The following is a 15,348-nucleotide window of genomic DNA, read 5'->3' on the forward strand; positions in this document are numbered from 1 at the left end:
CACATATTAACTTGAAATTATTTAGGAAATGACCTCATAATTATGGCTAACATGGGAATTATGAAATTATTTTTTAATTAATTAGTAGAATTAGTAGTTAAATTAGTAATGTTCTAACTCTTCATAAAGAAGTTACTAAAGCTCATATTGTTAATTTAGTTTCAGGCAGCAGTGGAAGAAATGGTTAGCGCTAAGTGTCCACCACAAATTGCAAATTTTGAAGAAGGATTTGTTGTGAAATACTTCAGAGATTATGAAACTGATTTTAACCTGGTATGGAATATTTAATGAACTGTGAAATGGACCAGATAAGAAATCATATAAATGTTTGGAATTTTGTCATTTTTTGAATTAGCATTAATTCCTTTAACATTTAAAGTCAAGTTTCAAGTATAATTTTGTCATACATTTATTGGTAAGGTCTGTTCTAGCATCCTCCTGCATTATAAAATGACTCATTAGTAAAAGCACACCTGAATTTTCTTAATCAAGAGAAAGTAGGCAAGATGGGTAAATGTGAGATCTATAGGTTTTTTTGTTTGTTTTCTTCATTTAGATGCAGGGTATATTCTTTTTCCTCATTGGCTTCAGAGAATACCATTTGTAGTAGAGTGTTATACAGTAAATTGCTTCCCTTGCTTCTGGTCAGTTAGTACAATGCCTAGTCATTATTTACTTCTTGATGAAATACAAAGATTTTTCTTTGATGTACAATAAATTTAAAATATACTTAACTTCCTAATTCTTATTTTGAAGACTTGAGGAAGCCAGATATTCACCATTTCCAAATGAATACCATAGGAATAAGAAATATATAGGCTAGTTATTCAATTCAGATCAATACCCCAGAAATGAGTCCTTAAAAATATATATCATGTCATGCTTTATGCAAACAGATTTATTATTGAAGAAAAGGGAAAATCATTTAATGGGTTACGTTTTCAACCTGTTTCAATAAGTAGACATGTATTTGGGTTCTCCTATCCTGAATGTAGTACTTGCAGCCAAGGCAATTGAACAAGTAGTCTACATTATACTCCTTTTGTACTTCATCTCCCATCATCATCATCATCACAACACACATTCTTGGCTACACTTTACCTTGACTCTTTGAGTTTCCCAGCACCACTCTCTCACGTCCCCACTTCTCTGCACATATTTTACGCTCTCTCTGATGCCCCTTGGCTCCCTTTTCCTATTAAATTACTCCTGTTTATTCTTCAAGGCAATTCATTTGTTACTTCTGCGAGTCATCTGTTTTGATGCTTTTATGTGAGTTAGATGTCTCCTTTCAGCCTTGGTTTTATAATCCTTGGTTCCTTTGTCCCAAACTGGTAGGCTCCTGTGTGTAGGGATAGGGTTCTTCACTATTGGAACCCTGAAGATTAAACAAAAAACAAGCAAATGAACAAAGAAGTAAAACTGTGGCATGGAATGAACACAAAAAATCATTTGTGGAAGGAGTGAATAAATATCCTTAAGGAGTTCATAATATAAGGGGAAAGAGAGGACTTGGGAAATAGTCAAATACAGGTACGAGGGATTATATGAGTATGTATCTAAATGAGTGTTATAAGATGAGAGCCTTAGACTTTCAAAGAAGAGAGAAAACATTTCAAGTTAAAGCAGTTTGGGAAGCAGTGGGATCTGAGTTGAAACTTGAATGACTTAGGTGAAGATGTTGGGGAGTAAAGCAGGGCAATAAATCATGTTTTCATTTGAAATATTATTGTTTCTGTAGGAGCATATTAATAGAGGGCAAAAGACAGCTGAAACTGATGCTTACTGTGGTCGTTATTCCCTGAAAAACCCAGCTGTTCTTTTTGACTCAGCAGATGTTAAACCAAACAGACTACCATATGGAAACATTTTATTATTTCCTTATAATCAGGTAAGCTCAACAAAATTATATGCTAATTAAATTTGTAAAATACCTTGGTAATAAAATTTCATGAAGTTTTCAGAGAAGGAAAATTGCTTGTCATGTGAAGTCACATCACGTTGGGCAGGCACCATGCTTCAGTTCTGTGCTTGTGATTTCCTTGTCTGTTGATACTCAAAAAATGAAATTTTAAGAATATGTAGTACCGTGCACATGTATTCTGCTTTATCTTATAATTTCAGAAAAAAACATTATTTGCACACAAATGTAAATACTAAAACAATTTAAAATTATTATTATTATTATTCTCATTATTCCTTCATTAATTAAGAAGAAACAAATTAATTAATTAAGAAGAAACAAAAATAGATAGCCGTCATAAAGTGATCTAGGGTATCCAGTCATGGAAAAGTAAAGGAGGATCACGAGCAGAGGAGACGGCAGTTTTAGGATAGGTATCTAAGACTAGCAATCATAGATTTACCCTTTCTCTTGTTTTAAAATTCTCAACTTGTAGCACATGTTCTAAAGTTCTAAGTTCTAAATACATCTGGCATTTTAAAGGAGTTGTAGACCATTGAAATTAGTATTTAATAACTATTGTATGGTGACATCTCTAAATGTTCAGCTGCATTCACATCCTAGTTAATCTACCTGAATGTTTCTCTGTCTTCTCTGTGTGTAATGGAGTTTTAAATTCATTGAAGAGTTTAGTTAGAACTGGCCTTAATCCTTATATAGCTCCATGACTAGAGGGAGTGAATTATTTCCATTTTTTTAAGGAAATCATATCTAAGAAAACAATAAAAGAATTAATCATTAATTGTGAGGTCACATCAACTCCTTCCTCTTCTATAAAATCTTCCCCAGTTCTGCATCTCATTGTCTGAAATTAATCATTCCTTCCTCTGTGTTCTGATACATTTTGTATAAAAAATGCTCAATAGATATTTATTGGATTGGATTGAATTCATTTGAATTGCTACAAAACAATTTAATGGTAAAATATTGTTACTGATTTTTTTTAATATTTTCTGTGTAGTTATGTTTAGCATACAAAGGATTCTTGGCAAATTATATTGCTCTAAAATTTCAATACCAAGACACAAGCAAGATTACTAGAAGCACTGATACACAGTTTACATATAACTTTGCATATGGAAACAAGTAAGTTACACTATGAATTTGAAATTTTTAAATTATAGTATGTAACTATGAAGGTAAAATCTGTTTGTTTGTTTGTTTGTTTGTTTTTGAGAAATCGTGTGCACCATGGATCTAACTGCAATTTTTTCTGCCTTCTACATAAGCTTCCTAACAGAGACATTTGTGCCAAAAATAAATCTATAGATTATGAAAATAAAAATTGGTCTAGTGTCATCATCACCCATGACCATTTAAAAGATAAAACAGTGGTAAACTTTAGAATTTAAATTATATATTATTAAATCTAATAATGTTTCTAGATACTGAAGGAAGGTAGAAAGAAACTGCCTTAGCGCAAGATTATCATTAGACTTTGATCACTGAAAAACAAAATGAATGTGTAAATGGAGAAAATAAAATATTTTGATGAACATACCAAAGTTAAGGGAGAAAAGATATTCTTAAATACTTGGTTTGGTTGCCAAAAGTTAGACACATAAAAATGCAGATAGAGAAATATAATGCGAGAAACTAAATGAGTCTAGAGAAAGCTGTTTAATGACTGTGATTGTCATAACCTCAAGCACAATTTAGTTCTGCAAAATGATTTTTGGTTTCATTAATTATTATATCTTCTGAAATTTGTCAATCTTGACTTTGAATTTTCATGTACAATACACACAAAAATTTTACATACAATAAAACAATGACGACACATACACATACATACAACTTTTCTATTTTAAAAAGTATTCCTCGGGCTTCCCTGGTGGCACAGTGGTTGAGGGTCCGCCTGCCGATGCAGGGGACACGGGTTTGTGCCCTGATCCGGGAAGATCCCACATACCACGGAGTGGCTAGGCCCGTGAGCCATGGCCGCTGAGCCTGCACGTCCGGAGCCTGTGCTCCACAACAGGAGAGGCCACAACAGTGAGAGGCCCGTGTACCGCAAAGAAAAAAAAAAGAAAAAAAGTATTCCTCATAAATTTTAAAGTCATGCTTATTGAAGTGTAATTTACATAATGTCATAATTTACTCTAAGTGCATAATTCAGTAAGCATGACAGATGTATACAGTTATGTAATCATTACCCCAGTAAAGATATAGAACATTTCCTCTCCACAATTTTAGAAGGTTTTTTTTCATGTAAAGTTTATGTCATAAAATACCCATGGTATGATTTCCATGTCTTCAAAAATATTTCTAATACGTTTCTTGTGTGTTTTTTTTCTGTCATAGCTACATAAAAAATCTTCTGTATCCTGTATCAATCTATATAGTTTTCATTGTACTTTAATACATATCATTTAAGTTGCTGCCATTCTGTAATATAGAGAGAGGACTTTTCTATTCTCATCATAGGAGTGGGATTATGAACATTCAGAACTGCTGTGTATGGAGCAAGTGTGAGGCAGAGTCAGTGCCTCGGCTTAACTGTTCAGACAGAAGGGAAGAGAAAATGATCCAAAGTTAGAAATAGAACCAAATGATACCCATAAACAAAACAAAACAAAGACAAGAAATAACAGGTAAGATGATGAGGGAGATTAGAATAACTAGATGGAAAGAAAAGGCAGGTTTTTTCTTTTCTGGCTGCACTGCACGGCTTGTGGGATCTTAGTTCCCCAACCAGGGATCGAACCCGTGCTCTCTGCAGTGGAAGTACAAGTCCTAACCACTAGACCACCAGGGAATTCCTGAAAAGGTGGTGTTGATGGGGGAGTTTGCTTCTGGATGGAGAAACTACTTCCAACTCCGCAATTTCAAGCTTCCTGCTTTCTTGATCATCCCACCACTATTTTCAAAATGCAGGGACCAGCTTTCATTCCATACCTTTAGAAATGTGTATACTCCCAAACTCATAGAAATATGTTGGACTATAAGGGGAATCTTATTTGTTAAAGGTTTAAAAAACTTTTCAGATGGATCCCTCATGAGTTGGGGGAAAGGGGTAAAGTGGGGAGACAACCAGAGTTGGGGCCTGTAGATGCTCCCTCGGAGCTAGGTCCCTGAATTCCATCAGGAGAAAACAAGATGTGCCCACTGGGTCAGTGACAGAAGCAGTGACAGGCGATGGAACAGACAGGTGGGTGGGAGCACACAGAGCCTGTTGGAACTGTGGGACCTGGACGTGGATATCCTTAGATACATCCCCCTCCTGTGCCCCCAGCCCAGCTTTTTAACCTGAAATTTTAAAAGAAGTTTTGCCAGTGCTTATGACTTTCTCCCTGAAGAAGTGGAATGACCTCTTGTTAAGGGAAGAAGGGAAGTTATAGTCTTCAGCTTTCAAAATAAAATATTGTATTTGATGCATACCCCTCTGGCATCATACCCTGAACATGTGGCCCTAATGCCCTTCAGATTTTCTGATCAGTTGATAAAGTGAGGGCAACTGGGAACCGATTTTAAATATAGGTGTAGAATCTCTAACCATGAGGTAGGTAGCCATAGTTAAAATGTAGATACCCAAGAGATGTTTGTCAAAGAGAATATATTTAAGAAGAGTCTTTCCAAGAATTTTTCAGGACACATTAAAATTCTCCCACTGAATATTCCTTAGATTGTTGGAATAAGCATTAAAAGATACTTATTTGTGTTTTACCCCACGAATAAGATCTAGACATGCTTCCATAGGATGTAAAGAAAGAAAATTTTTTTACATACAGAGACAGAAAGTTCATCAGATACTGAAGTTTGGTAAACTTGGAGTGGACTTCAAAGGACAGAGAGCTGAGTGAGCTCTGTGTATGAAGTGGACAGTGTTGGCACGAACTATAAGAAGCTGCTCTCTGAGAAAGTTGCAGGACACTCTTGGGTTTTGTTTTCTAACAAAAACTTAAGAAGTCAAAACCGATTCCCCACCCACCGCCAATGAAAGAAAAGTAATCTTCCTGAATTAATGCTTTAAAAAAATGTCCTTTTCCTGGCAGTTCAGATTTCACCCTCCAGTGGCATCTGATTAAACAGTGTATGGCTCCTGTGTTTGCACTTTTGGCATGTTTTATACATTTGATCCATCTTTGTTTTCCACAGAAGATGAAGAGGAAGATAGGCAGAAAGAGAAGCAGAGACAGAGACAGAAAGAGACAGAGGAGTATTGAAGAAAGTGCTGATTCCCCCTCCCCATGCATAAATAGATCTTTTGAGGCTATTGCACAGTTTAATCCAATATATAAAATGGGATCGAAGTTAGCTCCTGGAATGAATGAAGTGAGTGGGAACAATTCTGCAATTCCCTAGGGTAATTGTTGACTCAGAAGAGGCCACAACTACTCTCTGTTGGCCATCACATAGGAAGAAACAATGCCAGGGGTTAAGACAGTCCTCTCCATGTTAATAGGCAAGGAGCATGGAAAGTCTATGCACAGAATGAACATATCCCACTGCCTCATACCCAGTTTGATTCAAATCGGGTAATCCCATGATGGATCATTATGAAGTGAAAGTCCTTCTTGAAGGGACATCCCTACGTGCCCAAATTGAACAATGGAATCACAATTTTAATTTTGATCACCACCACCTGTATGCATTTCACTCTTCTGTTGCAACAGGATTTTGGAAGATTTTACAGATCTCAATTCTTCCGTGTTAGTCAAACCATCACTTAACCATATCACTAAGTAGGTCCTTCCTTTAGCCTGCAGTTTTTCTGCTGTGCCGTAATTTGAAGATGCCCTACATTTGATGGAGCTAATGGGCTTCCTTTACCCTAAATGCTACAAGATCTTTCAACAAGAATATCATGAGTTTTAAAAGAGGTTGATTCTCTGATTAAAAACTATTACCAATCAAGGCAACGTAAACTCTCCTAGCTGGTATTTCTAGACCTGCTTTCATGTAGGTCAGACAGTCTACTTAGATCAACTAGGTGTGTTAGCATTAGTTTATTTTCAGTACATTGTTAGTGTCAAAAAGCATTGTTCTATAACCCTCCAGAACCAGTGATGTTTGTAGTTGTAAATCAAGCTTCAAAATCCCAGAAGTAAAATCTGGTTTTCCTTTGGAAAATGGAATTATCTAGCTACAAAAGCACCATGTGCTGTTTAAGTTTTGATATCATTTGTAGTCTCCATTTCTCTTATATAAAGGGTCCTGCTCAGTGTACCATTTTTTCTAAGTAGTTTTTAGAACTTCGGAATCATAATTAGTAGTAGAAGTGTACTTAGAGGCCCAAAATACTTTTTTTAATTTAAGGAGCACTTTAACTTACTGTAGTTATGCGTATAATTTTCTAAGATGCTGTCAGTCTAAGCTTTGATGCACTAGAGGTGGATCCCATGATGAGTTTGTAAACCATGAAGTTTCAAAATGAGAATAGAAGGTTCCCAAACTAGTCAGTTAATCAGTACAGTGGTAGCTGACGCAAAGATTATTGTTGAACTGTATTTAGTTATTTGAATGGCAGTATTTATCTCTTTATTGCAAACTCCTGTAACCAAATTGCTTATGTAATTTATGAGATTCCAATGCAGTTAATATTTAATGGAAACTCTGAATCTAAATTATACGTTTAAAAGGCACTCTGCAACCATTTGAATCTATAAATAACTTAGCACCTTTTGTCCCTTAGTTATAGGGGACAGTGCAACTCCACTGAGCTCTTCCAGAAGTATTATCAAGCTCCAGTTTTGCTTCTTAGTATTGGATTGAAATTGCTGCTCTGTCCCTGGCACCACTAAAATGGTTTGCTTCATTCTTGTGTCCTGTTTCTGTATGCTTTCCACCAAGGTGCATGCTCCTTAGCTTACTTACCTGTCACTACAGAATGTTATTTTACATGCCTATGTCTACTGCCAAGGTTACAAATAAAACCTATCTTTCACTGCCAATGTAAAGTTTCTGCTTGCTGTCCCTTGTGGCTGTTTTTTTGTGCTAATAAAGCTTGCTTATGGTCTTCTTGTGGGAAAAGAAAAACTTTTACTGTTCAAGATTTTAATGCTTTTTATAATGTATTTGTTTACATTGAACATTATAACTGATCTATACACCTAATTAAACAACCATATTTCAGCTGGACCTACACTTGTATAGACCTTCTGGATCTCATACAAACCAAATACACTGGGACCAGTTTTTCTCTTCAGAGGATTAGTTTGCAGAAAGCATCAGAATCACAGTCTTTCTATGTGGATATTGTATACATTGGACAGACATCTACAATTGCAGCATTGGATGGTATATTGTATCATTTCATATCTAAAACCTAAACCTTCTAAACCTACTTTGTACTAAAATCTTATTGTGGACGTTATTTATATTCTGTAGGTTAGATAGAAACATTAATCTCTAAATATTGTTATTCTTTCATCTCAATAATACTGTGGTTTAAATCATATTTTTTTTTAATGAATAGGACCAGGTGATTATTCTAAAGATAAATGCGTCCTTAATGTAAACTTTGTCATTAAAGCAGGAATTAGTTTTATAGTCCTGGATTCTGTTTACAGGTAAACTGTGGCAAACATTCTAATTTTGCCTTGTTTGATTTTTGAGAAATCAACTACCAAGATAGAGATCTGTTCCTGAAAGGCAACTGTTGACATTGACGTCTGTCTAGTAAGAATGAGCTGAAACTTTCCATGGACTTTATTATGATAATTAGTAAAACTGTAAATGAAAACTTTATTTCTCAGAGTTTTAGTATTTTTTCTAGTTATGTTAATAGACTCATATATGTGAGATATGCTAATAAAATAATAAAAATTAAACTGCAGTCTTTTTAAAAATCAGCCTAACTCCAAACAGTCACCTTAATAAGTGACTATTACCATATTTCAGAGGAGTTTTGGAATCCTTTCCTTTGGAACAGTTTTCAAGTGCAAGGTCATGATTCAACTGGCTAAAAACTAAATGTTACTGTACTTTGAGTCACTCTTTTTGAATCCGCTATCACCAGACCTACATTGTGATTGGTGGAGCACATAAGACAGCTGATCTGTGCTGAGATAAAGGTTGTAGTTCCTTAAGCAACATTCATTTAGCACCTACCATGTGGCAGGCAATATGTCTAGTACCAAAGAAAGAGCAGAGGACCAGGCAGTCCTGGTCCTGCCCTCATGGAACACACATCCTAGTGAGCACCACGTTCAGGGACCTACAACAGAGCAAAACTAACTGGCCCACAGAAGGCTGCATAGAACCCAGAGCTTGGTGGCTTTTCAGTATTTCGTTTTACCCAATGAGGCTCATATATCTAAAGACTTTAAAGCTTTATATTCTAGAAGTGAAGGTTTGCCAAGCTTCACAAACTACTTTCCTTAAGATCTTCTTTCTAAAATTTGATTTTAAACAGCTTATTCCATGACACATGGATATTATTTGATGCTTTTCTTTTTAGCAGCACAAGCTATGCAATTTTATCTCCCATTTACTTTGTTTATCTATGTTCTTTAGAAATGCCAAAGAGAAGACTTCCAGCATTAGCAAATAAAGGAATATTTTTAAAGCACTTTCAGGTGAATCAGACCAAAATTAATGGATCAAGTATGACCAACCAATATTCTGTCACCATGACATCATGTAATTGCAGTTATAATATACCCATGATGGCTGTGAGCTTTGGGCAGGTAAGCTTAGAATTTTATGAGTAGCTATTTTCAACTTACGAAACATTAGCCTTTACCTAGTAAACTTAAAACATTTTTTTTATGAAGAACTGACACACAGATTAGACATCTTTTAATAGAACAAGACAGTTATTCTAAGGATAAAATGAAGATTTAGAGGCTTGTTGAACTTGAGCATGAAAATTCACTTTAAACATTAAAAATTTTTTAACGAAATATATTGATGGGGAAAAAAGCAGGAGGAAATAGCCTTAAGAATCAGCTAGTCAGATTTAAGTAGAGTTTTCTCTGTTGAGGTAAAAGAAAAATTTGTGGGCTCTCCCAATAAAGATCTTTGAACAGAGATTATGAAAGAAAATTTGAGATTCTGCATATGTTTTAAAATTGTTTCTGTTATAAACACCATTTCTTTTTTATTTGTATGAAAATTGATACAAAGGGAAAGAGATGGTTTTCCATAATTCCAAAAGGATCTGGACAGTATTTTGTACTGTTTGGGTATAAGATCTGTATTAAATGTTACAATTATGAGGAGTATTCTTACATTTAATTTTTTACAAAAATATACAATTAGTTAATATAATTTCCTACAACAAACCAAAACCAAGTATAATAAGTTCAAGATTAAAGGTTAAATAATAATTAAATATTATAATTTGAGTCTCACAGAGAACTTTGTGTTAACAGTTTTATGATTAAAAAGACTGAAAAACTATAAGTGTTACACGAAAATTGCTTTTACCCTATCCAGGCCCAATGTTTTAGTCTTAGTATATTCAAGATAAATATCTTGTAAATGTTTTTCAGTCTCTTAGCTCTCTAACAAAATGTAATAACAAAATGTAATAACGTATGTGCACATATGTTAAATGTCCAGATTAATGAATTGTTTTAAAAACTGTAACTTTGAGATAATTGTAGATTTATGTGCAGTTGTAAGAAATAATACATAAATATTCCCATACCCTTCACCCATTATCCCCCAATGGTAACATTTATAACTATAGCATAATAGCACAGCCAGAAAATTGACATTGATACAATTTACCAAACTTATTCAGATGTTACCGGTTCTACATGCTTTCATTTGTGTGTGCCTGTGTATGTGTAGTTCTGTACAATTTTCATTGCGTGTGTAGATTCAGCTGACCACCACAGAACAGTTCCATCACAAGGATCCCTCATGATGCCCTTTTATGTAGCCACACCCACCTCCCTCCCTTCAGCACAGTCCTATGTCTGGCAACCACTAATGTCTCTATAATTTTGGCATTTAACAATGTTGTGGAAAAGGAATCAGACTTTGTATAATCATACTAGTATTTAGCCTTTTGAGATTGGCTTTTTTCACTCAGCATAATGCCCTTGAGACCCCTCCAAGTTGTTGTATGTATCAATAGTTTGTTCATTTTTGTTACTGAGTAACATTTAATGGGATGGATGCACCGTAGTCGATTAACCACTTACCCCTTGAAGGGCATCTGAGTTGTTTCCAGGTTTTGGGTGTTATGAATAAAGCTGCTATGAACATTTATCTGTAGGTTTCCATGTGATGTAAGTTTTCATTTTCTGGGTTAATTGCCCATCAGTGTAATTATGGGTTCATATGGTAAGCACATGTACAGATTTGTAAGAAACTATCGTACTCTTTACCAAAGTGGCCGCACCATTTTACATTCCCACCAGCAATGTATGAGTGACCCAGTGTCTGCACAAATTCGCCAGCATTTGGCGTTATCACTATTTTTTATTCTAGCCATTCTGATGGGGTATATACTGTTAGCTGATTTTGGTGTTAATGTGCATTTCCTAATGGCTAATGATGTTGAACACCCATATATCCTCTTCTGTGATATCTGTGATATCTTCTGCGCATTTTCTAATTGGACTATTTTCCTATTATTGAGTTTTTAAAGGTCTTTATATATCCTAGACATAAGTCCTTTGTCAGGTATGTGGTTTGCATATATTTTCTCCCAGTCTGTACCTTGCCTTTTCATCATCTTCATTAGGTCTTTCATAGAACAACACTCTTAATGAGATCCAGTTTATCAAGTTTTTCCTTTTGTGAATGGTGCTTTTGGTTTCAAGACAAAGAACTCTACTCTTATCCCTAAATCCTGAATATTTTTCTGTTTTTGTCCTGAAAGTTTTATAGTTACACATTTTACATTTAAGGCCGTGATCCATTCTGAGTTAACTTTTGTATAAGATGTGAAGTTTCAGGTCCAGGTTCATTTGTTTGCCTATCCCTCCAGTTGCTCTGGCACCATTTATTGAAAAAGGTATCCTTCCTCTGTTGAATTACCTTTGTACCTTTATCAAAAGTCAGTTGGGCATATTTGTGTGGATATATTTCTGGATTCTCAATTCTGTCCCATTGCTCTATGTGTCCATCCTTCCACCGATACCACACCCTTCTGGTCACTGTAGCTATGTAGTGAGCCTTAACATTCGGAAGAGTGATTCCTCTCACTTTACTCTTCTTGTGAAAAATTGTTTTAGCTATTCTAGGTCCTGTGTCTCTCCATAGAAATTTTGAAATAGGCTTGTTTATGTCTACAAAAATCTTGCTGACAATTTGATAAGAATTGCATTTAAACTTATAGATTGCATGCAGACCTATAGAGAGAATTGACACCTTTACCATGTTGAGTCTTCCAATCTATGAACACAGTATGTCTCTCCATTTATTTAGGTCTTCTTTGCTTTTTTCTTGTCCAACGTATTTTGGTCTTCTTTGATTACATCTTGCATTTTGCAATTTCAGGTCAGATTCAGTACATTTTGTTAGATTTGTATGTAAGTATTTCATTTTCTTTGAAGCCATTGTAATGGGTCTTGTATTAATTTCAGTTTCTGCATGCTTGTTGTTTATACATAAAAATGTGATTGGTTTTTGTCTATTGATCTTGTATCCTGCAATCTTGCTGAAGTCCATGAAGTTTTACAAAGTAAATGCACTCATGTAATCACTACCCAGATCAAGATAAAGAAAATCACTAGACACCCCCAAAGCTTTCTTTATGCCTTTTCTTTGTCATGAGATTACTTACCCCGCACCCTTAGATAACCACTATTTTGACTTCTACCACCATTAATTAGTTTTGCTTGTTTTTACTTTTTAAAAAATATTTATTAAATAGTAAAATATTCATTTATTTATTTATTTCCCTTATATTTTTGGCTGCATTGGGTCTTAGTTGCAGCACGCCAGATCTTTGTTGAGGCAGCAGGATCTTTGGTTACAGCATGAACTCTCTTCATTGTGGCACTCAGGCTTCTCTCTGGCTTCGGTGTGCGGATTTCTCTCTAGTTGTGGCGCAAGGGCTTCAGGGCACGTGAGCTCTGTAGTTTGTGGCTCGTGGGCTTTCTCTTTGAAGCGCACGAGCTCAATAGTTGTGGCGTGTGGGCTTAGTTGCCCAGTGTCATGTGGGATCCTAGTTCCCCGACTGGGATGGAACCCGCATCCCCTGCATTGGAAGGTGGATTCTTTACCACTGGACCACCAGGGAAGTCCCTGTTTTTACTCTTCATATTAATGAATAGTACAGTGTGTGCTCTTTTGCATCTTCTTTTATTTGATAATGTGAGGTTCATGCTGTTGCGTATAGCTAGCTATAGTTCGTTCTTTTTCATTGCTATACAATATTCCATGGTATTAATATACAACCATTTATCCTTTCTATTGATGGGCTTTTGCACTATTTCCAGTTTGGGGTTATTATAAATAAAGCTGCTCTGAACATTCTTGCATATGTCTTTTGGCACTTACGTTCACTCCTTTATGTGGGCAATAGAGCTTATAATTTTATTTTATTTTATTTTATTTATTTTAAATATTTACTTATTTGCTGCACCCGGTCTTAGTTGCTGCACATGGGATCTTCCTTGCCATGTGCAGGATCTTTCATTGGGCATGTGGTATCTAGTCTCCTGACTAGGGATCGAACCCAGGCCCCCTGCATTGAGAGCGCAGAGTCTTAACTGCCAGACCACCAGGGAAGTCCCCCAGAGCTTATAATTTTAAATTCCACAAAATTAGCAGGGATCAGAAGCAGGAGAATATCATCTTCACTCTTAGAGTTACAATCTATGAATTTTTATTGCACATGTTTCTTCTGTCAGTTGACTGACACTCAACATTAGACAGGTATTTCCTGAGTCTGGATCAGTCGCTGTATTGATCATATACTTCCTTTTATTGCTAGTTAGGTTTTCAAGCTTCCATATGTTATTTCTCCAAAAAGGTGTTTAATTTTTTGATAGCCAAGACCGTATCTCATGTTTCTTTGCCTTCCCATTGTGATTAGCATTGTACCTTGAACAGAATGCCTGCTCAATAAATATTTGTTCCTTGAGCGATGGTAGGTGCACTCTGAATTAGTGAGGTATTACTGTGGTTCCAGCTGACTGCTGCCCAGATGACTGAGTTGACTTGGGCCTCATTATCGCAGCTATATAGGTATAGCCTGTGTTGATTTATGTGACTCTCCTTAACGTTCTGAGGAGTCCTGAATACCTGAGGCTCATTTATGTCATGTCACAGGATTGTATGCCGGTGAAATAGAAATCTGGTTAGCCATTGTTACGTTTAATCATTTTATCAATATTTATTTTGGAAACTAGACAATCACAAACGAGACAGAGAATGAGTCTGTTTACAGAGGAAATAATTGGCCGGGGGAATCAAAGATTCGTATTCAAAGAGTTCAAGCAGCATCTCCACCTCTAAGTGGCAGCTTTGACATTCACGCTTACGGACATATTCTCAAAGGTATATGAAAAAAGTTCATAACTTTGGTCTATGTATCAGTGGGACTGTACTGATCTAGACAACCATCATAAACATTTTGGTGTATTTCTTTTTAATATTATTTCTCTATGTAATTTATAGAGCTGAGATTATGTCAGTAATGTAAAACTGAATTGTTCAGAAAAATGACATTTTCACATTTTCTTCATCACCTCACCAGATATACCAGGTTAAATTCCCAAAAGTTTGTTTCTGTTTTACGTCCATAGCTTACTGGTTATCTATAGAGTTAACTGATTTTTTTTTTTTAAATATTTGAGCCAAGGCTCAATGTCTGAGGTACATTACTCATGTAATTTTTGTTTCTCAGAAATATATAAATGTGTTGCCTAAGTAATATGCAGATTTCATTTTTTCTGTATTTGGAGGAGGACAGTTGGTTTACAAGTGATAAAACACATTTCATGTATGTTACGGGCGGCCATAGGTTTGTGAATTTTTGACTCCCGCTGTTTGCCGTCCTTCTGCGAGTGCAGGTATTCCCGCTGCTGCGTCAGCTGCAGATTTGCAGTTTGCTCTCCAGAGTCTAGAAGAAGTGGGACAAGTCTCAGTTACACGAGAGGGAAGCTGTGCTGGATACTCATGGCACGTCAAGTGGAGAAGCACATGTGGAAAGCAGAATCTGCTGCAGGTTCCCTTACTTTGCCTGGTTTCTGTTTTCTTCTATGTGTTCGTTGCTTATTTGCACCCTGCCTCATTCCAAAAAGAAATGGAGACTGTGTGTATTTTAAAACTGCAAGCTATAGCCTAAACAGTAATAAAAGGAAACAGAAGAAGATTGTTGTAAATTAAGTTGACCAGGCATTCTCTTTCATGGAGAGTAGCTGTTGGTGCTTTATTCCTGATCCCTTATGGGAGAATATGCCGGTTAGAAGACCTTTGACAGGGGCAGGAGGGGCACAGGCAGGGGCAGTCTCAGAACTAAATCTGGGTATATG

At 35.8% G+C, this 15,348-nt stretch overlaps 1 protein-coding gene and 1 pseudogene across 1 annotated transcript in view; both read left to right on the plus strand.

The window, feature by feature from the left end:
- PKHD1L1 (PKHD1 like 1) overlaps positions 1–15,348 on the plus strand; it is a 154,434-nt gene that overhangs the window by 40,783 nt on the left and 98,303 nt on the right. The window contains exons 19-25 of the mRNA XM_060127562.1: positions 160–273; positions 1,742–1,891; positions 2,925–3,049; positions 8,040–8,203; positions 9,422–9,594; positions 14,224–14,371; positions 14,887–15,041. Of these exons, the coding sequence (XP_059983545.1) occupies positions 160–273; positions 1,742–1,891; positions 2,925–3,049; positions 8,040–8,203; positions 9,422–9,594; positions 14,224–14,371; positions 14,887–15,041 (1,029 nt within the window). The remainder of the gene's footprint in view (positions 1–159; positions 274–1,741; positions 1,892–2,924; positions 3,050–8,039; positions 8,204–9,421; positions 9,595–14,223; positions 14,372–14,886; positions 15,042–15,348) is intronic.
- LOC132508404 (suppressor of cytokine signaling 5-like) lies at positions 5,102–6,620 on the plus strand (annotated as a pseudogene).

This window comes from Lagenorhynchus albirostris, chromosome 17, assembly GCF_949774975.1.
Source record: "Lagenorhynchus albirostris chromosome 17, mLagAlb1.1, whole genome shotgun sequence".
Taxonomy (NCBI): domain Eukaryota; kingdom Metazoa; phylum Chordata; class Mammalia; order Artiodactyla; family Delphinidae; genus Lagenorhynchus; species Lagenorhynchus albirostris.